Below are 27,537 nucleotides of genomic sequence, written 5' to 3' on the forward strand. Positions count from 1 at the left end.
AAAACAGAACGGTATTAATAGTACCTTAGATATGATGAGTGTTTGTGCCGTATAATTAAGGTTACACTTTGCCCAAAGAATCATACAAACTGCGAGCAACTAAAACAATAATATGAAAGGGAAAGAGAGGCAAAGAAATAAGAACAAAACAAACAAAGGAATCTATTAAGCAAGGGAAACAAAGTTCAATATCAGAACTAAAAAAGAATGAAGTCAAAGGTATTCAATATCAATGGTATTAATAGTTGATAATTAGAAAAGAAAAAAAGGCTCACCATAAATTATAAAATTTAAGCTTTCATCACTCAAACTATTATTAGTCTCCTTCTCGTTTGACATGTAAACTAATCTCTATTAACCAAAAAACAAGAACCAAAAGATAAATAAAAAATTATAAAACTAATCTTATTTGTAGGCAGAACAAATCATCCATGAAAATCAGAATCAAATCTCATTAACAAATTATCTACCTGTTTGGCATCAGCTGCTTCATTAACATATTATAAAACCTTACATTTACTTTGGCTTCAGCTGCTTCAATATTCTCCACTACACAATAGAGTTGTAAGTTCTATTCAATGTGGGTAGGGACAACGACGTTTAATTTGATATATATTATCCATAAGAACCCAAATCTACAAATGGAGTAACACATATGATTAAGAACATTGCAATGCAAAATTCAATGAATCAAATCGAATCAAATAAAATTAGATGCAACAACAAAAATTTTATATATTAACTGTGTAAAAATCTAATGAAGACCTTCATAATGAAGGGGGGGGGATATAAAAAAGCATACCACATACTTGTACTGATTTTTTGTTTTAGTGAGTGCAGACTCTCCACATAGAAATAGAACTGTGGATATGGCATTTCTCTACTACTATGCATAAATTCCTTGAACCTTTTTCTTTGGAGACAGTAGTAGCCTACACCTATCATATGTGTCTCAATTAGTACCTTTGTGTCATCTATGTCTCTAGGTTCATAGTAGTGAAAAGGGCATGCCCCCAAATTATACCTAGGGGAGATCCACAAATTACCTTTATTTACAAATCAAAGGTAATTTTCATGCCTAAGCATATGTCTCATAAGATACACATCTCCATTACAGATCCACCATTTAGTTCTGGACAGGTCGCTTCACTTTCTCTTACCTTTTTCCCTAACTCCCTCTATTGTGAGACATTGAAATTATGAAGAAAACTGTCTATACACACTTCACTGGGGTAGGCTAATTCTCATTTAGTTTTTTTTCATTTTTCTTTTTGGGTAAAGAGGGTAGGTATAATTTACAACCAGCAAACATATCTACAGACCAGGTTCCCACTTAATCGAACTATAATCTCAATGCAAAATACTAAATTAAGCACCCAATTGAGTCAATTTTCACCACACGCTTGACCCAACCAACCCAAAGTGATCCTCTGCTGGTTGGTTGGGGAATTCAAACCCACTATCATGGTCGAGGTGACCTCAGGTCCTCAACCAATCAGCAAACCATCCAAATGATGTCATAAAGTCTAATTGAAATGGTTTCAAGGTTACTTACCATCTTCATTCAACTTTTTCAAGAGCTGCGCCTTTGTGGGCAGAGCATACATCCCAACAGCAACGGCTTTTCTGATGACCCAACCATGATGGGGAGAAAAAACCTGGGCATAAGCAATGGAGGCTGGATCATTCAGGGAGCTCCCCCTAGCAATGAATTATCCATTTTTAGTAAGTTCTAGGCAATTTGAATCAAAATATCTCAGCCTGTAAACATAGATCTTATCTACCATATGTCTTAGAGATATAAAATGAGGACATGCAGTCAACTTGTATTAGTTGAACTCTAAAAGCAGCTACCTATTTATAGCAATTAATCACAACTTTTAGGTATGTATGAAAGAAAACTCAACCAATCTGACCAAGTTCAGCCAAGTTATGATGACAATATCCACATCAATAGAACTAATTAGGGAATTGAAGACAGGAGCAAATTTAGAAACAGAGGAGAGACAGATTTTGTGTCTTAACACAGTGAAGGGAAAACATTGTAAATGGCATAAACAACCCTTAAATTATCAACACGGATGATGCATCGTTGGTTCAAATCTTTTGAGGACTCGAGTGTGAAAATTAAATCTCTATTGTGAGGGGCAGAATTTCAACAAAAAGCCTGGAACCATATGTTTAATTGCCGAATATCTCTTCCGTTATTACTTTGTTCTGAACCGCCAGTGAACATGCGCTAACAATAATATACCACAAGAAAAACTTGAATTGTGCAAGGGTTTACTTCAAGAAGCTCTTAACTTTGATTCAGCGGAAGGTGCAAAATATCTCTTCAGTTATTGCTTTGTTCTGAACCTCCGCAGAGGTAAATTCTACAATAATTGAAACTGGGAATTTGGAAAAATCAGATGAAAGAGAAAAATCAGATGAGAGAGATTTAGAGAGATCGAGAGATTGGGGGCATCGAGAGATCGAGAGACCGAGAGACTTTGAGAGAGATTGAGGGGATCGAGAGGTTCAAGAGAGATTGAGCGAGAGATTCAGAGAGATTTAGAGATAGTGCTGATTTAGAGAGAGATTCAGAGAGAGTTCGAGAGGGAGAGGGATATAGAGAGCGACAGACTTTGAGAGAGATTGAGAAAGGTCGAGAGATAAATCGAGAGAGAAATTAAGAGAGGGATTAAAGTTAATGATAAATTAAAAGTATTTATGACTCAAATGTCTAAATTGTCCTTGCAAAAATAAGTACAGAAATAGAAAATAGTACAACATTATCGGTATTTGGAACAATGATAAGGATAGAAAAGGTCAGAAAAAGATTTGCGAAAAAGGTAGAGTACATGCTTTTATATATATATACATACTATTATAAAAAGCATGTACTCTAGTTTCATCGCAAACCTTTTACTTGACTATTGTATCATTTGTTTTTGTTTTTACAACTAAAGAAAAGGAAAGTGACCGAGAAAAAGGGAAGCGCACCTCACATGAATGTAGAAGAACATTCGTGAAGATTTCTCCACTCCATCGTGTTGTCCTTTCTCCGCTTCGACGTGTTGTCTCCGTTCTAGGGTGTGATTTCTTCTCCTGTTTGGTGATCTAAAAACCAATTTCCTTGTGTGATTTGTTTGTCTACTAGTACTCTTGGTTCTTCTCATTCTTGAGAATGTCTTCACCTGGAAATCAACCAAATATTTAAGGAACTCTTATTTCGGTTGAGTCTCAGGGGGTAAGACCTGACTTTGCTCCATCCCCTTCTCCAAACATTGGTACGCCAAGACCTGATTATAGCTTTGAGGAGTCAGATGACGAGATTACACTTGATGCTGCAGATGAGTAAGAGTCGCTAAGTCCTAGGAAAATACTATAGTAGGGTATGTGTTGGAAGGCAAGGCTTTCAGGAAACAAGCTGTTGCGGAAGGGCTCCTGGGTGCCTGGAATACTTGTCATAAAGTAGAAATCACAGATTTGGATAATAGAAAATTCCTCTTTCTATTCCAACATCCATTAGACAAGGATAACGTGATTAAGGAAGGGCCATGGATAGTTGCAGGAAACTTGCTCATACTAGAACCTTGGAATGAAAGGAAATTTGGGAATTCAAATTCTATGAGTTTTGGGTCCAGATATGCTCGCTCCCTGCTGAACTTTTAGACCCGATTATCATTATGAAGCTGGTTAGAAAGATGGGGGAAACTAGCTCAATCATGCTGATAGAGGGTTTCTAGTTTGGTTCCAAAATTTCCTATCTCAGAGCTAGAGCTCAGATCAACATAACCAAACCCCTTCGTGTCTACATTAAAGTTAACAATTCTAAAGGACTTTTAGTCGATGCTCTAGTCAAATATGAGAGGCTGCCGTTGTATTGTGTATTTTGCGAAAGAATCGGACACGAGGAAGATCGATGTATTAAGAAATTCAAAGAGTTCCAATTTCACCGCATCAATCATGGTTGCAGTGAGTTTAGTCTTTGTAGGGAAAGGCCGAAACCAAAATGTGAAAAGGATATAAGAGGCATGATTACTGATTCTAGACTTCTCAAATCGGCTAAGATCATTTTCATAAAGAAATATTCGGTGGAGAACGAAGGATCTAACTATGAGGTGTCACCTCAAAGAGGGATTCTGGCATCCGGTGACTGTAGAGATGATCGTTTCCCAAGGGACAATTGTGAAGAATTAGAGAGAGAAGATCAAGGTACGACAGGTAACTGTCTGGTGTTCTCCTCGTCCAATGAAGGTAACCAGATGGCTGTAAGTGCGACCTCAAGGACGATTTCATAGTCTCTTTTCCACTTTGATGATAAAGTTGAAAAGGCAACCCCGGAAAGCTTCTCCTGTTCCTTACCTAATCCAGGTAATTCTGCACTAAGTCAACCTTCCCATGAGCCAAAAGCTGCCGTGATGTTGGCTGATAACTAGAATCAGCTCCCCTTACCCATTCAAAGTTACCTTCGCAGCTGTCCGAATCATTCTCCAGCGATCTTATCTCTTCTCAACCACCTGGCTAGTTGCAACCTAACCTAGCATAAAGATCTACCTCCTCAAATACCAACTTTACCCCCTAATGACGTGGCCCATCAGCTCCTTGATCCACTTCAAGTTACGATTCCCACTGCCCATTCCCGTATTATATCCCAAGCCCCTACCTTGTTTTGTGATGGGCCAGCCCTTCTCCAACCTATCTTAAGCCCATTTGTCCCCATAACTAATGAATTTAATCAGGCCAAGCCCATTAGCCCAGCAACTTTGGAATTATCCAAGCCTATGCCAAGCAATATAAACCTGCCTCCCCATTCTATTTCTAGAACCTCGGAGGTTCTTCCCATCTCTAAAAAACGGAATCAGCTGCACATTGTTGAACCATCCAGGGGGGTTTCTAAGGGTAGAAGAGGTCATCCAAGGAAGAAGTTGGTGGATGCTTCTAACCAGTCCATTATTCAGTTGGAGGAGAACTTGCATTTTTTAGAGTCTGGACCAGTGCCGACTGGGGTTTATCAGTCCCACGGGCCCAGATGAGGATCATCAGCTGGAATTGCCAAGGTCTGGGGAGTACCAGGGCAATTTGGGCTCTTAAAAACCTCTCCAACTCTGAGCATCCAGATATATTGTTCTTGGCTGAAACTAAGAGCCAACATAATAGATTGTTGATTGTGAAAAGGAAGTTCAAGTTTGATGAATGTATTTGTATCAATGCTATGGGCTCCTCAGGTGGGCTTGCTGTTTTTTGGAGGAATGGTATTCAAATGAAGTTAATTTCTGCAAACAACCATATTCTGGATTTGGAGGTGATGGCTGAAGGTAAATCCTTTTTTCTCTCTTATGTGTATGGAAATTCGATTAAACATCGTAGGCAAGAAGTGTGGGATCAATTGATAGATATTAGTACCCAAAGAATTGGTGCTTGGATATGCTTGGGGGAATTTAATAGTTATTTAAGCTGGCAAGAGAAATCAGGGGGTAATTTAAAAGTTGGTAGGGATTCAAAATAGTTTCAAGAGATGGTGTCTCGATGTGGTTTGTTGGATCTGGGATCAAATGGGCATTATTTTACTTGGAACAATAGGCGTAGAGGAATTGAGAATATTCGTATTAAATTGGATCGGGTATTGGCAAATGTTAGTTGGAATTTGTTATTTGAAGATGCGGCAGTTATCATCAATCCAGCTTTTTGTTCAGATCACAATCCAATTTTGCTAGATTCGGAGGGTGGTAAATCTAGGGGATCCAGACCCTTTTGATTTGAGGCGATGTGGTTGAGACATCCTCGGTGTAAGGATGTGGCTAAAAAAGGATGGAATTCTGTTGAAGGTAGGGACACTTCTCATCCTTTAGTCTAGAAAGCTGAAAATTGCAAGAAGGAATTCAAAAGTTGGAGCAAAAAGGACTTTGGAATTGTTCAGGAAAATATTATGAATTTAAAATTTCCAAATAGGGTTGATTCAAAAGAGAGCAGATTATGTGGATCACATGGAAGAAGAGAGTAAATTGAAGGAGCTCCTTGATGAGAAATTGGCTAGAGAAGAAATACTTTGGCATAAAAAATTGAGAATTGAATGGATTAAAGCCAGAGATAAGAATTCAGGTTTCTTTCATGCATCTACTATGCATAGGAGAAAGAAGAACAGAATCTCGAAACTCAAAAAAGCGGATGGGTCGTGGACTTCTAATGAGAGGCAGCTGGATGATCTATCGATGGACCACTTTAGAGATGCTGTTTCCTTTGAGGGTTATTCTCTAAATGCCCTTGACCAAGCTTTGGTTGGTGTGCATCCGGTGGTTGGAGATGAGGTGAATACGGAATTATGTAGGATTCCAAGTGATGATGAGTTTCTTATTACATTAAAGTCAATGGGGCCTTTGAAATCTCCTAGACCTAACGGGTTTCCTCCCATCTTTTACCAGAAATTTTGGGATATTACTAAAGAAGAGGTTTGTAGCTGTGTGAAGGAGTTCTTCATTATTGGAGTCATGCCAAAAGAACTCAACAGAACTTTCATCTGTCCTATCCCCAAGTGCCCTAATCCAGAGGTGCCTGAACAGTTTAGGCCGATCAGTCTTTGTGGAGTGGTAGTCAAGCTCATTTGAAAGATTTTTGCAGATAGGCTTATGGATTCTCTTGCAGGTCATCTCTCCCTCCCAATCGGCTTTTGTTCCTGATAGACTTATTTCAGATAATATCTTTATGGCTCATGAGATATTTCATTATGTGAAACATCGAAAAAAAAGGAAAGAAGAAGTTTCTCGCCATGAAATTGGATATGCGGAAAGCCTATGATAGACTCGAATGGCCTTTCATCAAAGCGTCCCTATTAAAATTGGGCTTTTCTTTGAGGTGGGTGAATGTGGTCATGGAATGTACCGCTTCGGTCTCATACACACACTTGGTTAATGGGGTGGAGAAAGGCTCTTTTTGCCCCTCTCGTGGTATTCGTCAAGGTGATCCTCTCTCCCCTTTCATTTTTATTCTTGGATCCTATATATTAAGTTCTATCCTGAATGAAGCAGAAGGTCAAGGATTAATCAAGGGTATCAGTGTTAAGAATAGGGCTCCTCGTATTTCCCATCTCTTGTTTGTTGACGACTGCCTAATGTTTTCAGAAGTGAATCTACATCATATCAGTCATCTTAAAGCCTGCATGGACCTTTATTGTCAAGCCAGTGGTCAAGCAATAAATGATAGCAAGTCTTCTTTTACATTCAGCCCGAATACTCCCATTCGGTTTCGAAGATGGTTTGCCAGGGTTCTTAAAATCAAATATGGTGAGGGTCCTTCTAAGTACTTGGGTTTGCCATCCGACTTTGGGGTCAAAAAGTCTATCATCTTTAAAGATGTGGGTGAGAAAGTTGGGAAGAGAACTCAAGGTTGGAAAGCCAAGCTACTCTCCCAGGCTGGGCGGGAAGTCCTTATCAAATCAGTTGCCTTTGCCATTCCCTCCTATGCAGGGTCTCACTTTCTTTTACTAGTGGATCTACATAATGATATAAGGAAATCAATCTCAAATTTTTATTGGAGACAAAAGGAAGATGAACACAAAGTTCACTGAATGTCATGGTCCAGGTTATGTAGATCAAAGGATAAAGGGGGACTGAGATTCCATGATCCTATTTTGCACAATAGGGCTTTGCTTGCCAAGGTGGCTTGATGTCTTTGGTCCTCTCCTCATTCTAATTGGGCTAATTTTATCAAAGCTGTTTATTTTCCTGATTGCAGCTTCATGGAAGCAAGGAAAGGCTCATCTTCCTCTTGGGCGTGGAAAAGTATAATTAAAGGTAGGGAAGTTCTCGAGATGGGGCTTATCTCTTTGATTGGTAATGGAGTTAACACTTTGATCTAGAACTGGATCCCATATCTTCCCTGCTTTAGAATTTCTTCAGAGAAACCACACGGTTGCTCACTTCAATGGGTCTCCGATCTTATTGAGCCCATTTCAAGATCATGGAACCGTAGTTTATTACAACAGTTATTTACAAATCAAGAGATGAATGCTATATTAAAAATTCAGCTTGGCCGAGTAGCAGGTGAAGACTCTGTAATATGGGGTGGAGCTGTTACTGGAGTGTTCTCTGTAAAAAGTGCTTACCACTTGCAATGTAATCACAGAGATTCCCTAGCCTTGCTCATTCCATCATCTTCTCGCTGCCACAGATGGGAGGAAGTATCTATGAAGTCATGGAAAAAGATCTAGAAGGCTCACTGTTATCCCAAAATTCGAACTTTCTTGTAGAAAGCTTTGAACCAAGCCTTGGCTACAAGGGAGAACCTTCAAATCAGGCAAATTAGAAGTGATCCTACCTGCAACAGGTGTGGGAAAGAAGTGGAATCGATTGATCACATTCTTTTCAGCTGCAATTTATCCCGCACGATCAGGTTTGGTACAGGGTTGTCCAGTTTGGTGGAAATGCAAAATCAGAAATCTTTAATTAATATCATCAACGATTGGGGCAAGCTTCGATTTCCAGATGCCAAGTCTAGCAGAGAGGCTTTCAGTCTTTTCTCCTTTACCTACTGGTTTGTTTGTTAGCAAGGAACGACCCGTGTTTTAATGGGGTGAAGTGGAATCTAGATCTAGTGGTGGAGAAAGCAGGGCATGCTTACCGTGAATTTTGGGAAATTTCTGCATCTGCGGCCAATGAAGCGATTGGCGATGTGAGATCTTGGATGCCTCCGATTGGCGATGAAACAAAGATCAACTCTGACTTCTCCTTGTCTGAACCTGATAATACTGCAAGCTTGGGGTTCATCCATAGAGATTCCAACGGCTCAGCTCTATTTGCAGTGTCAGTTCTGAGCTCAATTTCTTCCATTTTCACTGGCAAAGCTCTTGCCCTCTAGATGGGCAGAGGAAGAAGGGTTAAAAAACGTGATTTTTGAGAGTGATTCTAGCAACCTTATCCACTGCTTTAATGACCCTTTTTCCCTTATTGAATTAGGTGCCCTGCATGTGGTGGATGATATCTGGCATTTGCTTGATATTGAACCGTCTTGGTCTGTTCATTATGTCTCTAGGTGGGCTAATTGTATAGCCGATTCCCTAGCTAGGAAGGCCCAGTCCGTGGCAAGTAGGACTGTATGGCCTAGTTCCACTCCTTGGCTTCTTGAACTTTGTATTCAGGATGTCTTGGGCTTTTCTTGCCCTTCTTCTAATTAAATATCCGTCTACCCAAAATAAAAAGAACTAGAGGGCTTTGTGTCCTCTAGAAAATTTCCCCCCTTCGAAGAAAATGAGCTTCTACGAAATCCTGAAGTAGACCTACAACAAGTATCTTTCTTGCTTGATTGAGGCGCATAGAATGCTATACAAGGTTTTGAGGAATCAGAAGGACCACCTCTACTTTGCAGATCGTGACTCTATAGAAGTGGAACAAGCTCTCCATAGCTAGGTACAAGGGGTTTCAACATTGTGGTGGCAAAAGACTCATAAGCGGTGCCAAGATCCTTCAAGAGCAAGAACACCTTTCTTTGGTCAGGGACCGACTCCTCAATAGAAGCTAACAAAATCACAAATGGTTTTGAATTTTATCAAAAAATTGGAGACTGACCATCCTTCTTTTGGAGAAAGTGAGAATGAGAGAGGAGCTCGAATTCATACACTTCAGAATTTTGAGAAAAAGAATATGAAAGAATGCACCATAAATCTGCAACATACCAAGAACAGATTATGATAAGGTGCCAATGACATAGCTCGACTTTATTGACTCCTCTCATGCAACAGATTTGAAGAGATGATCTGGCGCATGCACTTGCCGATGATGAGACCTTCTAGATTCTAACTCTCAATGAGAGAAATGATTTGTCTCCCATAATAGATAATTGTTTGGAGTGACTCGAATAGCAACAAAATTATTCACATTTAGAGTATTAGGATAATTAAACAGTCACAAAGGTTGCAAAAGCCATCATGATCCAAGAAGCAAGAACTTCGCCCACGAGAAATCAACCGTGGAACAGTGGAAGAGGCCAGATAATCAAATATTACACACAATACATCCGGCCCTATATATAGGTTACATGAAACATTTACTTACAAGACACATGTTTCTTTATCATCGACACAATCTACAGGGGTAGAAGATTGTGTGCCTTTACACCCCCCTCAAACACATATTTAAGAAAAGACCCATGTGAGAGGAACAAATCCTCAGAAATTGCTTCAGTCTTATGCATTGTCAAGCAAAATTCTGGATCGTCGAATTTGAAATTTCAGTTGAGATGAAATCTCGATAGTTGAATATCAATGATCGATATCGACCAAGATTTCAATCTTGACACTCAAGAATATTTTGCTTTACTTTTAATCCGCACAATTGAAGTAAGGTGAAGTAAGGTCCAAAGTCCTCTTCCTGGCACATAGAAAATCCCAGCTCATACACTACACATGTCTAATGGGTAAAGGTAAAGGACATCCATTAGAGCAGGTGAAGAGGAGTGGGGGCGTTCATCAGCTTTAATAGCTGGGTTTGGTACTTCCCCATAAAAAAAGATTCATGGTCTTTCAACTCTTTTTCAGCCCGTCACTTTCTGTTTCCACTGTTCACTGTTCAGTGATAGGTTCTTTATAGGGATAAATTGGGGATAAAATGGAGAGTTTACAGTTCTCTCATGTCCTTCCTGCTCTTTTAGTAGCTGTTAGTGCTTCCACAACACACACTCATTACTCCCATTTTCACTGTAAAGCTTGTAAAGTCTCTTCTTTGAGTCTTTTCTACGCCCTTCTGCAAGCTTCACTCTGCAACTTCAGGGATTCTCTGTTCTCGCTTTACTTTGTTCTTAGTTTTTCCTCTGCAAGTTGATTTCTTCAATGCGATTCGCTGCAATGCTTTCCGTGCAGTTCAGTCTCAATTCTGCTAGCAGTTCTCCACTTCCACGCAAATTCCATCACTGAGAGAAGCTTCAATGAAGCTCTTAGAGATCCATCTCATGGCTATGCTGATGTTGCTTAACATGCAATGCTCGTTTTCAGATCCGACGCCTTTGAACTGCTCGGATTCCACTCGCATCTGCACTTCTTTTCTCGCTTTCAAGCCAAAGAGGAATCAGACCCTTGCTGTTATTCAGAGCATGTTTGATGTTTTGCCGAATGATATTACGGTCGAGGGGAACGATTTCGGGTACCTTTTCATCGAGAAAAACTGTTCGTGTAGTGGTTTGATCCTTAAGTATTTGACCGGCACAACTTTTACAGTGAGGCAAGACGACGGGTTGGTGTACGAAATGGTGAGTGAGGCGTACGGTGGTCTGGCCTTCATGCCCAATTCAACACGGCGGGCGCATTACGGTTCCGTGGTTCCCTTGCAGCTCTTGTGTGGATGTTCGAATGGGTTTTGGAATTACTTGATGAGCTATGTGATGCAAGATGGGGACACGGTTGAATCATTGGCGAGCAGGTTCGGGGTGAGCATGGATAACATTGAGACTGTAAATGGAATTGCAAACCCAGATAATGTTTCAGTTGGGGCCGTTTATTACATTCCACTGAATTCAGGTTATTTTGTTTTTCATTTCTTGTTTTCGCATTATGCTGTATCTTGTTAAGTTAGCTCTCATGAGTAGTAGGAATGATTTGGATCCCCCAGAATATGTTGCCGCTGCACTACTGTAGCAATCCTGCAAGTTGCTGACTAGTAACCAAGATAGCAGATTAGGCTGTTCCGTTTCATTTAATAAAAGTGGTAGTCGTGAACCAGTTGGATCAAATCGAACCGTGAATTGGATAACATAGTTCAACAGTCCCCAAGTAAACAAATTTTACAAACAACTGAAATTTCATGACAAATCCTAGAGCCATATGTCTGATTCATATTTCATCGACCTAGTATAACTAGTTCTTGTGGAACAAATATCAAACAAGGACATGTCTTGTATGCATGTTATAGAAGTTCCCAAGGACAATTTTGAAAAATTGTGTTGTGGCATTCCATGATCACGATTGTTGTTGAAACAATTCTTTGTTCCCATCAACTAATAGAGTTTCTCATCAGGGATGTATCATTTTCAAATGTTTCCCTCCTTGGGTCATCTACAATAGATTGAGGCTTGTGGGCGAGCTAAACTTGCAGAATCACTTAAAATATCTTGGAGTAGATTCTTCTCTCTGTTGCATGAATTCTTTAGTATTCTGTAGTGCTTGATGATCATGAAAAATAGCCTTAGGCTGGTTGGAAGTTGAAAATCTTTAAGGTTCATTATATACTGTTTTCGTTGGGACTAGCCTTCATCTTTTGTTAGTTTAGTTGGAAAGTCCTGAATTACCCACTAATTTATAATACTGAGAACTTATAGGAAATTATTATTCCCGACTGCTTGTGGATTTAGTTCTAAGTTAAAGCAGGTAATTGTTTAATTTTTTTTTCAATCTTTTTCTGGATGACAGCAGTAAAAGAGTTCAGGAAATTGAAATTGGGAAAAGTTCCAAATACTTGCTATTGTTGGGTTGAATGGTGGATGAAGAGAAGCATCTGATAACAGAAAGTGTGGTGATTATAAGTCAAAACTAGAGATATGTGAAGTATTGAAATGAAGATCCTGAGTAGCATCTAGAAGTGAAATATTATAGGTTGATGAATGTTAACAGTGATATCCAGTCACGTAGTTTGACAAGGTGCAGAATCTTCTGGCGTATATGAGTCAAGATTCTATTTTACTACTGTATGCCAACAAGGTACACTTACTTTCTATTTGAGAGGAAGACTAGGGAACTGAGGGCTTAGGATGAGAAATGGACGTTTGATTTCGTCGACTGAGTCAGATCATTTGTCATAGTAGGGTTTGATAAAGAAGAAGGGAAAGGTATTTATGTTTCTTATTTGAGAAATGACACTTTTAACCTCTGTTATGGGACTTATGAGCATATGAGTACATGCTCATTGAAGCTACTACAGAAATCATCTAAATGATTATGGGTTTCGAGGTTTTTTATTTCCCCCATTCTTTTAAACAAAAATAAGTTCCAATATGGATACCAAACACACGCACACACAGAATAAATAAAAAAATAATCGCAGAAATTATCAGAAAATGAGAATGAAAAATGACACCAAAAAGAGGCTAAATAGTCGTATTCCAAAATAATCAGATGAGACAGAAAAGGAAACTCTCACTTTGCCACAGATTTTCCAAAGGATAAAAGTATAGGCTTGTCCTTGGAAGGGGGTTTCCAAAGTAAATTCCTAACAGACTCATCGTCGAAGTGGAGGGAAAGGCCTGTTGCAGAGGATTCCTCTCTGTATAGCTGTATTTATGAATGACGAATCAGAACAAGATATGAAGCATCTTTTGTGAATCTTGAATATGTAAGAGCTAAGCCAAATTCCAGGTCTCCTCTGCAGTGGTATGAGGAAGCTATTGAACTAGGCCCATTTTAAACTCTTAGGATGTTTTAGTATTGCATTATTAGGGAGGTGAACATGACAAAACTCGCTTGTGGGCCCTGAAATATATGCTTACTTTTGATTCGGTGCCTGTGTATAAGGTAAACAAAGAGAGCCAAAAATTAGAGTTCAAGGAGAGAAAGAACAAAAATAACTTAGGCCAGCTTTGAGTGCCTTTTTGGCGTGAGGGGCGTATACTTTTCCTTATGTTTGATCTTATTTTAGCATTTTCTCAGAGTTGAATGACTCCTGATCCTGGGGTTGAGTCCCCTGGTTGGTTGATTTTTCACCCCCACCAAATATTATGCTGATTATCAGTCGGATTTGGTTTCTATTTGTTCTTGGAAATTTACTTTGATGATGCTACAAGGATGGAAAATTCAAAGTAATTACTTGATTCTGTATGGTATGACTTCTGTATTGTTCTTTTTGGTTTGTCAATTGTAAGCTGTGTGGTCTTCCCATTGCCTATCTATGCTTTGGGCCTTTATTTATTGTAAAATGTTGTCTTTTGTAGTTCCTGGTGAGCCATATCATCTGGAGGGAATTCCTCCTGCTCCTGTTCCAGCACCATCTGTCTACACTTTCTCAGGTATCTGTGATGTATATTTGTATGTGGTTTCTGTATGATTCTCTTGAAATATCTGTGGAACATTCTGTGATCATATAAAGTATGAAGAGGTAAGAATAAAGAAGACAATGATGTACTGACTCATGAGAATGAAGAGGATTGGATAGAGGAGCGTAATGTCCCACGGAGTTATATAAGGTTTGAAGGAGCAGAATGCCCTCTCCCCTCAGAGTTGTATAGAATGATTCAGTAGAACAAGATACCAATCTAAGAAGACAACAATGTCCTGAGAAAGAATAGGATTGGATAGAGAAGTGCAACCCCCTTCCCCTCAGAGTTATATGAAGTGGCTAGAATGAACAGAATACCCCTCTCCCATCAGAGTTATTTAGAGTAGTTAGATGGAACAAAATATCACTCTTCAAACAAAGGAAGCTACCCGAACACGGAGATCTTAATAGAGAGAAGTAGGCAAAACAGGGAAAAGATACTGGAGCCTTAACTGCCCAGGAAGACTTGTTAGTGTTGCAATGTCAAGCTGCTCCTCTTTCCCTCTTCAAAAGAAAATTGCAAGCTCCAAAATAGCAACCAGGAGCCCAAAGACTTACTGCATCTTACTGCATCTCCCTAACAGCGGAAAGGGAAGTCTAGAGACTAACTGAAAACAATGACCAGAAGTGAGGTATTGCCTCACTTGGAAAAGGAACTTGTCCCCTGGCAACATTCTAATTAATAGCCTGTTGCTTCACAAGCATAATTCATCGCCATCTGTTAACTTTGAGTAGAGATTACCAAGAGTTTGCTCATATTATATGACAAACTGGTTATGCCTTACATCTGTATAACAAACATTTATCCATGATGAGTGAAAATTCTTCACCTCCTTTTAATCCTTCTTACTTACATATTTTATATACCTCCTTTTTGTAGGAGATCATTGGTCAACCAACCTGACTTTGTGCAATCATGCTTCTAACTGTGATGTGGATGATTCCAGGTCAATCACTAGTCCAGTTGTAAAAATCTAAACTTTTGGGAAGAGGGTGACATACAATACATGAATCAAAATTACGGAATTGGGTCCATTCAAATTTTCTTTCACATCTCCAATATCATCAATTCAGTAATATAAAGCATGAATTTAAGAGTTCACATACCTAGAGAGCTCCAAGCATAGCTCCTCCTCCAGATATGTTCTTCCTCCAGTGAACATTACTGGTAGGACAAACAAAAACTTTTCTGGTGCAGTCCTTCTCCTGGGAAACTTTGGATCTTTGATCATTCTTAATCTCAAAACTGGATTTGTAATAATCCAAAGCACTAGCATGCTTGAGCACTCAAGAGAAGAGAGAAAGAAAGAGAAAATCACGCGATGGGGATAGCTCCAAAAATCTCAGAGCATTTTTACTCCCTACTTCCTGCCATTTTAACTCATAAGTGAGCCTATTCTTTTCTTACCTCACAAGTCTTAGTAAGAGTCTGACTTTCACTCTTTCATCGTTGGCTTTCTTTGTTCATGCTCTGTTCAAACTGGTGAAGAAGCAAAATCTTAAAGAGAAGGTAATTAGTTATTAATTATTTATTACTTTGCACTTATTTATCCACCAATCAATTATTTAATAAGAATTGGCAAATTCCTAGAGCACCCTTGTGACAAGTAGCGAATCAATAAACCAGCAACCAGAAAAGTAGAAGAAGAAGAAGATGAGGGAGAGTTGCGTAGCGTGCATTAAACTCTCCCCCCTCACAGAGGAATATATTCATACTATTATGCAGTTTGTAATAAAAATAAGAAGGAAATAATGTAAAATAGAAAAGCCAATGAGCCTATGGTAGACGGCTTGTAAGCCAAGAAACAGGGGCATAGATGGAATTATATAACTCCCATGTGTATGGAACTGTATATGACTCAATTATTACCCTTACATAGACATGGTGAACAACCCTTACATAATGACACTTATTATGTACCGGCACTCCACTAATCAACTTTGTTGTTATGAAATATAGGGCATGTATAATTAATACTGCCTAACCCCACCCAGTAGTAAATGCTCTTAATTAAATGTTCGTCTGCTTGATCAGTTTTGCAAACCATTTTCAAACATAAGTAACGCGATTCATGTGACAATAAGTTTGTAAACCTGTTGAACAGTTGGAGAACTTCCGACTTGTGTCAGCAAGACATAGTCAAAAAGAGTACAAAAATGACAGATATTCTCCATGTGAATATTACATATTGGGTGACTCACTCACGAAGTGTTTACACTTCCCTGGAGCACTGGCTTTGGTTCCCTTGAACCTTGGTTGCTAGTGGTCTAAAGAATGTGATTGCATAATGCAGTGACAACTCTTCAGTACTGTGCCCTGGTGACATATGGCATTCCCTTGAACTACATCTGGCGTTTGGTAAAGTAGCGTTTGGACAGGAATAGATTCTTTGCCAATATCAGATAGTATGTGTTGTTGCATTTGTACCTTGCTATCGTGATGTCTAGGCATACCGAATGCAACAACAGTGATAACAGAGTCCAGCCCAAGCCTTTATCATGACTAACATTTTAAGAGTATACTTATGGACTAACTCTGCTCAGAAGTTTCTATGACATGTGAGCATGTTATACCAAAATTTATTTAGAGTTCAATTACAAATAAACCAGGTTTGATGGAGACACCAATCCAACATTTTTTTTCCTTAATTGGGAATTATATGACTTATACACTTCCTGTTTTGCAGCAAATCAACCAAATAAGAAGACACATCTGTCACATGGATGGATTATAGGGAGCTTAGGAGGTGGGTTTGTTCTGATACTTGCAGCCATACTTATCTATGTCGCATTCAAGTCGCCCACCTGGTGTGCCTCTATCCCACAAAGTCGTGCAAATGATCCTGATGGAAAGACCTCCCATAAATTCCTCATTTTTCGACCTACAAGTTTCTGTTGTGCTTCAGGACAGTCCTTCAGCAGCGAATCAGATAACTGGAAGCCAACTAATGAGGAATCTAGTGATCGCCAAATAAATATTCCGAAAGGTGTAATTTCTAAAGCAAATGAGCTTACTACTTCTAAACACATTCTTATTAGTTGCTTTGAAGGGCAATCACATATTGTGTCTTGTGCATTCTCTTAAGGCCTTGAAGTTTCCTGCAATTTTTTTTTTCCCACTATCCTGAGTTATGTTTCTTGATGTTCTCTATTTTTTTCCGTAGATAATAAATTATTGTTTTTGGAGTTTGTATGTTGCAATCAGACGTAATATTTCAGTTCATCTACTATTACGATATCGATTTTAAGATGTACTGGATTTTCACAATAATTTAATTTGGTCACTGCCAGTTCTTTGCTGCAAGAAAACCTTTTTGTGCTACTTACAAGTTCTTTTGGTTTATATTGACTGCATTTTGCAGTTGTCTTGATTTTTAAAATGTTTTTCAAAGAATTTATGCTTAATTGTCCTGCATCTAATGCTAATTCCTTACTTCTTACAGCTGTGGAGACTGATGTATTCAACATGGAGAAACCTGCTGTTTTCACATATGAACAAATTTTTTCCTCAACTGATGGTTTCTCTGATTCAAATCTGCTTGGGCATGGAACCTATGGTTCTGTGTATTTTGGCGTTCTTCAAGACCAGGTATCCTGCAATAATCTTTTCAGAATTATGTGTTGTGATGTTCTTTATCAGGTTAATTACTAATATAAATTTTGGTATCCTTTCAGGAGGTTGCGGTCAAAAGGATGACAGCAACAAAGACTAAAGAATTCATTGCTGAAGTGAAAGTTTTATGCAAAGTCCATCATGCAAATTTGGTAGTTCTCCCGGTCCTTTTTAAGTTCTCCTATTTCTGACTTTATTTTCAGTTCTTTTTTTAGGCTGCTTTCACTTCAGGCTTTGACTTTGAGTTTGACTTCAATTCTGTCAAGGTAGAATTAATTGGATATGCAACTACTGAGGATGAGCTCTTCCTTATATATGAGTATGCACAAAAAGGCTCTCTAAGAAGCCATCTACATGATCCTCAGAACAAGGGTAGGTATACATTTACATGTTGGAGCAAACAAATTAATCAATTACTGCAGGAATTTCATTATTTGCTGCTTCAATAAATCGGAAAGTCCTTGTACCATAAAATTTGGCATCTTCTTTGTTACCTGATGGAATTATGGGTTAGAAAACTTAAGGATTGGAATAACAACTAAATTCAAGAGAAAGTCAATAACAGCCTGGAAAAACAGGTGCTTATATATAAACATGTTTGTCAAAGCATCTGCCTTGGTGCCTAGGCCCATTTTTGGGTCCAGGCCATTTGGTGTCTCCTTTGTTTCGATGCCTTCTATCACCTAGCCTCGCCTTGTCGCCTTCACAACCATAAATGGTTGAAAGGTCTCTTTGTCATGGTCAGCAACCCACTGAAGTTTGGTTGAAAATAGGTGGTCAGATCAGAGATAGGCACCTTTTTTGTTTCACTGAACACCAACCCAATCGGAAGGCAAGGTCCAGCCAGCTACCAACATTTCACAAGGAAGCCTAGTAAGAGGGGGGGGGGGTGCAGACTTGATCGACTGAGAGACAGGTGAGTCAATCAGTTAATTGGTGTTTTCAGTTCCAGGAAGCAGTGAATTGTGGTGGATGGGAACGAGGCATACAATATAGAGGCATGGTACATAGATAAGCTCAATCCAGTTGGTTCCTATCATTCATCTTATGGAGGAAGCAGGTAAACGGGATGTCAGATCAGTTGGACTATTCTTGAACTGACCTGGGTTAGGATCCAAATACTGAAAATATAATGGGGAGTAGAAATGTGAAAGAGGAGGAAAGGAAAAGATGAATGGGACTAGAGGGAAGCCTTGAAGAAGCAAAGTTTCAGGGGAAGAGAGAAGAAACTGCATAAGAAGAAACTGGGGAGAAGATCGCTCACCTACATGGCATCAAGCGTTTATTCCTTTTGTTCCATATTCAAGATGTGGTTACATAGTATACACATGCATACACATACACCCACCAACAAAAATAATCCTTGAATGGAATAATGATTCTCAGATTCTTAACTCGGTAAAACTATCCCAACATATCTTACTAACCACATACAAGATGAGATATCTTGGTGTATGCTATTCACTGATGATATTGTTTTGATCAGTGAGATAATTGAAGGGATTAATGCATGGTTGGAGTTATGGAGATCAACTTTGGAATCATGATGGTTTAAGATCAGTAGAATTAAGGCATAATATATGATGTGTAACTTCAGTCATAATGTGAGAAGCAATGAAGTAGTGAACTTTGAAGAGCAAGAGATATTGCAAAGTATATGTTTTAGATACCTGGGCTCTACCATTCATAGTGAAGGTGATATAGAAGATGACATTTCTTATAGAATTAAGGTTGGATGGATGAAGTGGAGAGGTGCTTGGGTGTTTTATGTGACAAACGTACGCTTATTAGCTTCAATAGGAAGATTGTATAAGATAGTTATCAGACCGACTATGATCTATGGGTAGAATGTTGAGCAACCAAGAGGAGTCAAACAAATGAGTGTAGCAACGATGAGGATGTGTTGCAAGATGAGAAGAGATAGAGCAAGGAATGATTGTATTACATCCGAATTAGGAATTGCACCAATTCAGGACATGCTAAGAGAAGCCAGTTGAGGTTAATGTGGTACTGTAATTGATTGATCAAAATAGTAGTCAAATAGGACCTTTCACAGGGAATAAAGTTCAGATTTGATAAACTTAAGATGAAACAGAATTAGATGTGAAAGAGGGCTGAAACTAGAGTGGTATTATAAGGATAATAACATAACAATATGGGTTGAATAGATCTTCAAAACAGGGGTAGAACTATGATGAAGAAATTGAAAGAACAATATGAGGGAATTGAGAATAACAATGTGACACCCGGGCTTCACACTGCAAGGTGGATCGATTGGATTGAACACCAACCTATCTTGATCAAACACAAGAAGTCTCCATAGAGAAGGAATGCTAACAAAGCAATTTGATTTCAATAGATGAATTGTGTCCTCACCCTCATACATAAGTCTGTTTATATAGCATTCTAAATAAACATAAACATTAATGGTAACATCCAACCACTAGCTAACACCACCTACCTATTAATAACTCAACTACTACCTAACTCTTTGACAAAGGAAAACTTCTTTGACAATGAGTTTTTTTTTTTCCAAACCACAGCCCCTTTTATTGACTTTTCAAAAACTAGACTCAAGCTTAGGTCTAGACTATGAAGTTCAACATATGTGGGCTGATCTTCTCCCACCAAAGTAATCCAAGCCTATGAAACCATGGGTTCATTTTAACCCATTAAAATAGTCCTAGCCCATGCAAACCATGGGTTGTTTTGGATAATATCCTTAGGCTTTGATGGGCTTGACCATTGGGCTTTTCTCTTCCTTATATATGCTATTGATTCTGAATCAGAGGTGATCCAACGGAGACCTTTAGAGGCACTTGTAAGGAAGAGTGATTGAATTCGGCTAGACAGAGTTAAAAGAGGTAGGAGCAGAGGCCTAAAATGACTACTGAAGCAGTAAGAAAATATATGCATGTGCTAGGACAAGATTCTATTATGACTGCTGATAGAGTTGTCTGGAAATCTAGGAATCGTGTAGTTGAGCCATGCAAAGGGACGTTACTGGGATGCTACTTTGACTCATCTCTTACTTATCTTCTTTTATGCTTAAATTTTCCCACTTGTTTCTTTGTTTAACCTTATAGGATCCATGTAGTCAATCCCATTGAGTTGGGATAACATAATTATCCCCATTAATTTATTAAATCATAAATATCTACTAGCATAGAATTGGTTATAAAAGAGTGAAGAAGAGGAAATGGTTAAGAGGGGAAGCCTGAGAAGAATTAGAGTTACAAGGCGAGAGAGAAGAAATAATATTAGCAGGATGGGAGAGGAAGAAGAATAAACATGCACAATAGCTCAAGCTTCAATTCATTCTGTTCCGTACTCAATACATGGTTACAAACATGTCTAGAAAAATAAAGTACTTCAAGAAAGAAAGAAATATTCTTGGACTCAATGACTTGATAAAACTAAACCTATCTATCCTACCTTAATTGAAGCTCCCCTTACATAATTATCCATGAATATAATAAAATCCTAAATATTTATTAGAATAAAATCCATATATGCATCCGGTTCTTTGTCTGGGTTCCCCAAATGTTTTTGGCATGGGCAAGATTCTTGCGTCAGTTTTTATTTTTTATTTTTTTATTACAGGATATTAATTTTATTCACCTTAACTGGTGGTTCATGTCCCCAAGGCAATTTTCATTTCCCATTATGTGTAGAAATGAGCTACTGAGCCATTGATCTGAGAAATATTCACTGAAGAATCAAAACAAGTCGAGTTACAGGAGTTATACCAGCAGTTTATAAATCAGATTTTAAATGTTGCATTTAGGAAGTTGGCCTCAGAAACCCATTCCAAATGTCTGTTCGAGTCAGTTTTGCTGTGACTAAACTTAATTCTTGAAGCCCTTATTTCAAGTCCCCATCATTAGATTGGGATCATGAAAAAGGCTCTATCCATATTGCAAGCAGTTTTGTTCAAGCTTAAGTTGATAAGAAGTTTCCTGTTGTGAAAACTACGACTGAAAAATTCATTCACTTTTCCAGATTATTTCTTTTCTTATTAATGCTAAACTCATCTGATTATTTTGTATCTATTATCACCCAACTGGTTGTTGGGGGGGTGGGGGTGGGGGGATGCAGGTGCTGGATTATTTATGCATGTTTGGTTGTGTAATTAATTAATAATATTTCATTTGTTTCTAACATAAATCAGCACTTCTTGTTCCTTGTTCTTCAGGTCATACATCTCTTTCATGGATTGTGCGGGTTCAGATTGCTCTGGATGCTGCTAGAGGTCTTGAATACATTCATGAGCATACTAAGACCCATTATGTACATCGTGATATCAAGACAAGTAACATCTTGCTTGATAGTGCTTTGAGGGCAAAGGTGCTGACCTATTTGGGGTCCTGGGTTTTCCAATTCCATTCTGATGTTTATTGGTGCATCCAATTGACTTTGTTCTTACATGTAGATTTCTGATTTTGGACTGGCAAAACTTGTTGGAAAATCTGTTGATGGAGAAGCTACTACAACTAGGGTTGTGGGAACATTTGGTTATTTGGCTCCAGAGTAAGCAAATCTAATCTTTGTCGGTGTATGTAACTGAGATTTCCTAGAGCTGCATTTCTATTTACCATTTCACTATTGTTTCTTTTTGCTAGGTACTTGAGGGACGGCCTTGCTACAGTCAAAAGTGATATTTTTGCATTTGGTGTTGTTCTTTTTGAGCTAATTTCTGGAAAAGAAGCAATCACAAGAACAGAAGGATTGGGTATGAAAAATCCTGAAAGGCGTTCATTGGCATCCATTGTAAGTTTGGTGCTGCACATTCTAATGCTCCCTACTGGTTGTTCAATTGATATGGGAATTAATATTTTTTTTTGAGTTCTCTACTCGTGACTCCCTTAAATGGGGTTGAAATTGATGTTGCCTCCCTTTAAGTGGGAAAAATTACTTGTGACTTACTCCAACATTACTAGTCACTCATACAAAATAGAGTCAGTCAGATTCTGTTAAGTCCCATAATGAAATGATCAAAATACCCTCCTAAATATCAATTTACTAAACTACTCTTGTGTCTTATCCCATACCCAACAATCCCTTCACCCATTTTTTTCCTACACCTTACTAACTATATGCTGCTTTAAAACTTAAATCAGTTTGTGATGGGAAGAAAAAGGAAATAGAAGATAGGGGAAAGAAGTGAAACCTGAGAAGAATCAGACTTGTAGCAGGGGAAGAGGGAGAAGGAGACTCATAAGAAGAAGAGAAAAGAAGGGGGGGGGGGTACAAACGCATGCACCAATACTTAATATTTAATTTATCTCTTCAAATAAATTTTTTATTAAGCTGAATGCAACCATTTAAATAATCAAAGAAACGTATTTCAATAAGTAGACTTTAAGGATTTACATTGACTAAAAAATTATTCCCATGTAACCAACCCAAACTAAAATTTTACTTAAATAATTATCCCAATATTTAAATAAATAAATATATAAAATCTACATTTTCATTTAAACTCTCATGCAGAACAGTGTCTCCAAATTTATCTCCTTACAAGCTAGACTTGGAGCCCACCTATACAAAGAATAATCTGATCTCCTAGGTTACTGTTCACATTACTGTAGCATGAGTAGTAATCTGTTGTGCTGTATCAATTTTTCATTCTTTTTGAAGAAACTCATCCTTGAGTTCCATCAAAAAGAAAATCTGCCTCCTCGGTCAGCACCATAAAAATAGGATTTGATGGGTTGCTGCAGCATTGTTTGGTCACAATCTCTGAGAAAAGAAATCAAAGGAAATAAAAAAGGAAGGAAGAGAGATAATAGATAGAAAGATCTCAGCGAGGAGAAGTAGGGAAGAATACTTAATCTTTAATTCATCTGTTCAAATATATTCTTTATTAAGCTGAATACAAGCATTTAAATAATAAAAGAAACATACTTCAATAAAACAAGGGCTCTTAACAATTTACATTGATTACAAATTATTCCTAGGTAACCTACCCAAACTAAATTTTTACTTACATAATTATCCCAACAAGTATATAAAAAAATCCTACATTATCTTTAAAACTCCCACACGGAACAACGTCTCCTAATTTATCTCCCTACAAGTTTGAGTATCTCTTATGTTACAATTCATGTTTACTGTAGCATGAACGGTAATCTGTTGTGCTGCGTCAGTTTGATTGCTTAGATTTTTAAGTATGTGATAGGAAAATCCCAGGTCTTGGCAATCTTAATTGTTACAAGTAGGTTTCTCTTCTTTTTTTTTTTTTTTTCCTTCTTCTCTTCTTTAAAGAAGTAAAGTAGAGATGCAATATGACTAAAAGGGGATAATGTGAAGAATTGGATTCTCAATGAATTCATGTTCTTTTATTACATTTCTCAAGAGGCACATCAAGATGCAGCAATAGACAATGTAACAGTGAATTTGAAGCCTATGACAAAATACTAAAGAATGATAATGAGTGAAATTTGGTACATAGTGTTCTTCATTTATTAAAAATAAATTAAGAGTGTTGAATTGATGCTGTGGCCCCATATTTGAAAATAAATAAACCTCTATACCCACAGGATGCTGTAAGCTTTTCAGAACACAGACACTCTGCAAAAGCATAAGCTGAACACCCAATCCTACAAATCCCTTACAATCAATAACCAATCAAAGTGGCATCCTATTATTCTTCCTCTTCTTTCACAATATTGTAGAAACTAGTTTACAAACTTAGTGTAGGTGCAAACAGTATCCACTTGAAAATAGGGGTAATGCCTTGTTAAAATATTTCATTAACCTTGAAACCCAGAATGTTTGCAAAGTTATTCGAACTGTTTAGAGAAGGCAATTGAGAGTCTATCTTACCCCCCACCTTATCGATTAGGTTTCTTGTGACACTGAAAAGATTCTGGCTGTGTTCGTCATGCAAAACACTCAGACCTGGCCCTACTTATCCTGGCAGACAGGTGGCAGACCCATGCATCCTTTTGCTTTGCATAAAGTGAGGAACCAGAGTAAATAAGGGAAGTATGAATTGCAGAGTTCAGGCTATATTTGGACACTCATGCTGGTGAACACATTTCAATAATTCAATGGATATCATACTCCATTGTTCTGATATGAATTCTAAGCTCTTTATGAAATCCTAAGACATCTGCAAATGATTCCAACTTGAGTAATTTAGTAATGTGTTTTTTCCATATGGATATTTGATGATTAATAGGGATTTTACTGGTCTAGCCCTTGAAAAGGTCAACAAACACCACATCTCTAATGTCATTTGGAACATTGTATGTGTTAGAAAATGGAAATACTGTTAACTGGATTAATATAATATCATGGTAGACCAAGCAAAATTCGGTGTGTCTTTATGAATGGTTTAAAATTCAATCTAGTTTCAGAAGCCGATCTGTGACCAAACAGATTCCTGCTGTGTTATTTGGTTTGTTAAGCTACATCAAAAACTGTTGTTTCTTCAACATGTCTCCAGAAAGTCTTATGTCTTTTCATTCTTTTGTGTAGTTTGGGTTTTCAAATGTTTGGTCCGTCACATAAAGCCTGATAGCTGCCAGTTTCTGAAGCTAGCAACTTGCACGCTAACTTCAAATTGTTCTTTTTGAAAGCTGTTTTAATTCTTATTCTTTGAACTTAATTATTGAGGTGCCAGCAACTATTGTTACATGATAATCTCTTTTCTAACTTTGTCAAATTTTCAGATGCTGGCAGCTCTGCAGAACTCCCCCCGCTCAATAAGCATGTCAAGCTTGAAGGACTACATTGATCCTAATTTAATGGATTTGTATCCCCATGATTGTGTATATAAGGTAAGAATAACCCTCAACTGGTCTGAATTGGATTTTATTTTCAGCCAACTAGTTACGATTATGACGGTTAACCATTAAAGTTGCTGTTCACCTCACAAAAATAGAACTAATTGTGTGAAGGAAAAAGAAATCACACGTCAGTATCTGAAGGCAAACAGAACTGCATGATAGTCATCAACTGGTATCTGCATGAAGAAATGACTTGTCTTCTGTGAAAATGCTTATGACTTCAGAAACAGATTGATATTGCTGTGGGGCATAAACCATGACACAGAGATGAGATAACACTACCAGACTTTAGGTTATTGCAGATTAGACCAATTGGCATCAACTGCAACTTATGTTTCAAAACTTAAATGTCTCTCGTGTGTATGTGCTAAAGAATACAGATAATTCAATGCCCAGAGGCAAAATTGACCCATATGCAGATAAAAACAATATTTTCTGTTACTTTGGTGGATACACTTGCGGAATAAATATTGAAGCATTTTTATTGATTCTATAATTCAGCAACTCACCTCTTCATCTCATTTTGTTCTGTATCTGTTTGCTCAGATGGCTATGCTGGCAAAGCAGTGTGTAGATGATGATCCCATATTAAGACCAGACATGAAGCAAGTGGTGATTCTCCTGTCACAGATCCTTCTTTCCTCTGTGGAATGGGAAGCAACTCTTGCCGGGAACAGCCAAGTCTTCAGTGGCCTTGTGCAAGGGAGATAGATGGTGGATGAGTTTCTGCCCTCAACCCTCCTTTGGCTTTGTATCCTTTGGTATGTATATGTATAGTCACATATAGATGATCCACTTAAAAGTTTGTGAGTGATGACTGCAACCTATCATCTTCTCCTTTTGTTTCACTAAATTAAATATCTTATATTCTTTTTTATGCTCGTACACTTTGTGAGAAAATTTTGTGATATGATATTTGCAGATAAGAAAAAAATTCGGATTCTTTCCACCCAAAGTAAGTTAAAATAGCTTGTTTCAACTAAAAAAAATAGCTTGTTTCAACTACTAGCCATTTTCCTTTACTTCATGGTCTGGTCTGTGACTACATTTTTCCTCTGATTCCTCATTTAGATTATGACTTCCATGTGAATGGTGAGATTTGATCTACATTTTTTTCAAAATGGTTTCTTGGCTTTAGCCTTCTTTTTCTTTGTTCTGTTCTTTATGAGTGGGCATCCAACTTTTGGTTTGGGGCCACCGATCTTCCAGCTGCATGTCATTAATTAGGGTTTCAAGATTGATTTCTTTTATGTCTTTTTCTACCATTCTTTTTTTGGGTGGCGGAAAAACAGAACCTACATGTGGATTTTTCTCATCTGCCTATTCACATCTTTAATTTACATGTTCTTTCTGAGTCAATAATGATGACCAAAGCGTGTTGAGAACAGTCAAACTGGCATAAACAGCTAGATTGGTACTTTGAGTCATGTCACTAAGATCTTATCACCCTGATTCATGCAACCGAGAGAAATCACACCAACTTCCGAGTAAATTATTCAATGGCATCTGAAACGATTTCTGCTGCATATAAGATTCTCGAGGTGCGTGAAAATTAACGTGAACACCTTAATTCGGGGAAAGAAAATTATATTGAGAAAATAACCTTGAAAGGAAATTGAAACAATAAAAATCTTAAATAATACTTTGTTGCTGGGATATACTAGAAAATGGAGAGAGGGAAATTATCCATCTAATATGAAGAATGTATTGAGAGCCACCAAGAGAGGAATTTACAAGTTCACTTTCACCCCTGCTATAAGATGACCCTACAGCTCAGTTGCAGGAAAAAAGGTAAACCACTGGCTCAGACCCGTTCAGTTTAAACCATGGTAAAAAATTCGAGGGAAACTCAAGTTTCGACCGGGTGAAAACGGGAAACTTAGGTGGAAACTTGAGAAATTTCGAGAAAACCGAGGACTTTTCCGTACAAGTTTCGACAGGTTTTAGAGACTATTTTGGGGTGGGATTCTGTATTTAAGCTAATTAGTGTATAAAGAACACATTGACACATGCATTTTAGTAAAAAAATCAATGTAAATATGTCATTCAAATTACATAACATTAATGTAAAGATGACCGAGAAGTACACAATAAAGTTAACTGTACTTAAGCAAATAAGCATAACATTCAACAT

The 27,537-nt window shown here is 38.0% G+C and overlaps 1 protein-coding gene across 2 annotated transcripts; it reads left to right on the forward strand.

The window, feature by feature from the left end:
- Nucleotides 1-10,462: 10,462 nt before the first annotated feature.
- On the forward strand, nucleotides 10,463-26,384 carry LOC149011324 (lysM domain receptor-like kinase 3). Of its 2 annotated transcripts, none has more exons than XM_089160746.1 (11): nucleotides 10,463-11,488; nucleotides 13,891-13,965; nucleotides 16,682-16,981; nucleotides 17,438-17,583; nucleotides 17,670-17,759; nucleotides 17,874-17,979; nucleotides 21,803-21,954; nucleotides 22,040-22,137; nucleotides 22,230-22,377; nucleotides 25,287-25,394; nucleotides 25,950-26,384. In XM_089160746.1, exons 1-11 carry the CDS (start codon nucleotides 10,900-10,902, stop codon nucleotides 26,112-26,114), a joined length of 1,977 nt encoding a protein of 658 aa, XP_089016872.1. In that variant the 5' UTR covers nucleotides 10,463-10,899; the 3' UTR covers nucleotides 26,115-26,384. The 2 variants fall into 2 exon arrangements, with proteins under 2 accessions (XP_089016872.1, XP_089016873.1); XM_089160747.1 differs by lacking the exon at nucleotides 25,950-26,384 and adding an exon at nucleotides 25,515-25,919.
- Nucleotides 26,385-27,537: the final 1,153 nt, after the last annotated feature.

This window comes from Hakea prostrata, chromosome 7, assembly GCF_041222555.1.
Source record: "Hakea prostrata isolate BN-2017 chromosome 7, UWA_Hpros_2, whole genome shotgun sequence".
In the NCBI taxonomy this organism is placed as follows: Eukaryota; Viridiplantae; Streptophyta; class Magnoliopsida; order Proteales; family Proteaceae; genus Hakea; species Hakea prostrata.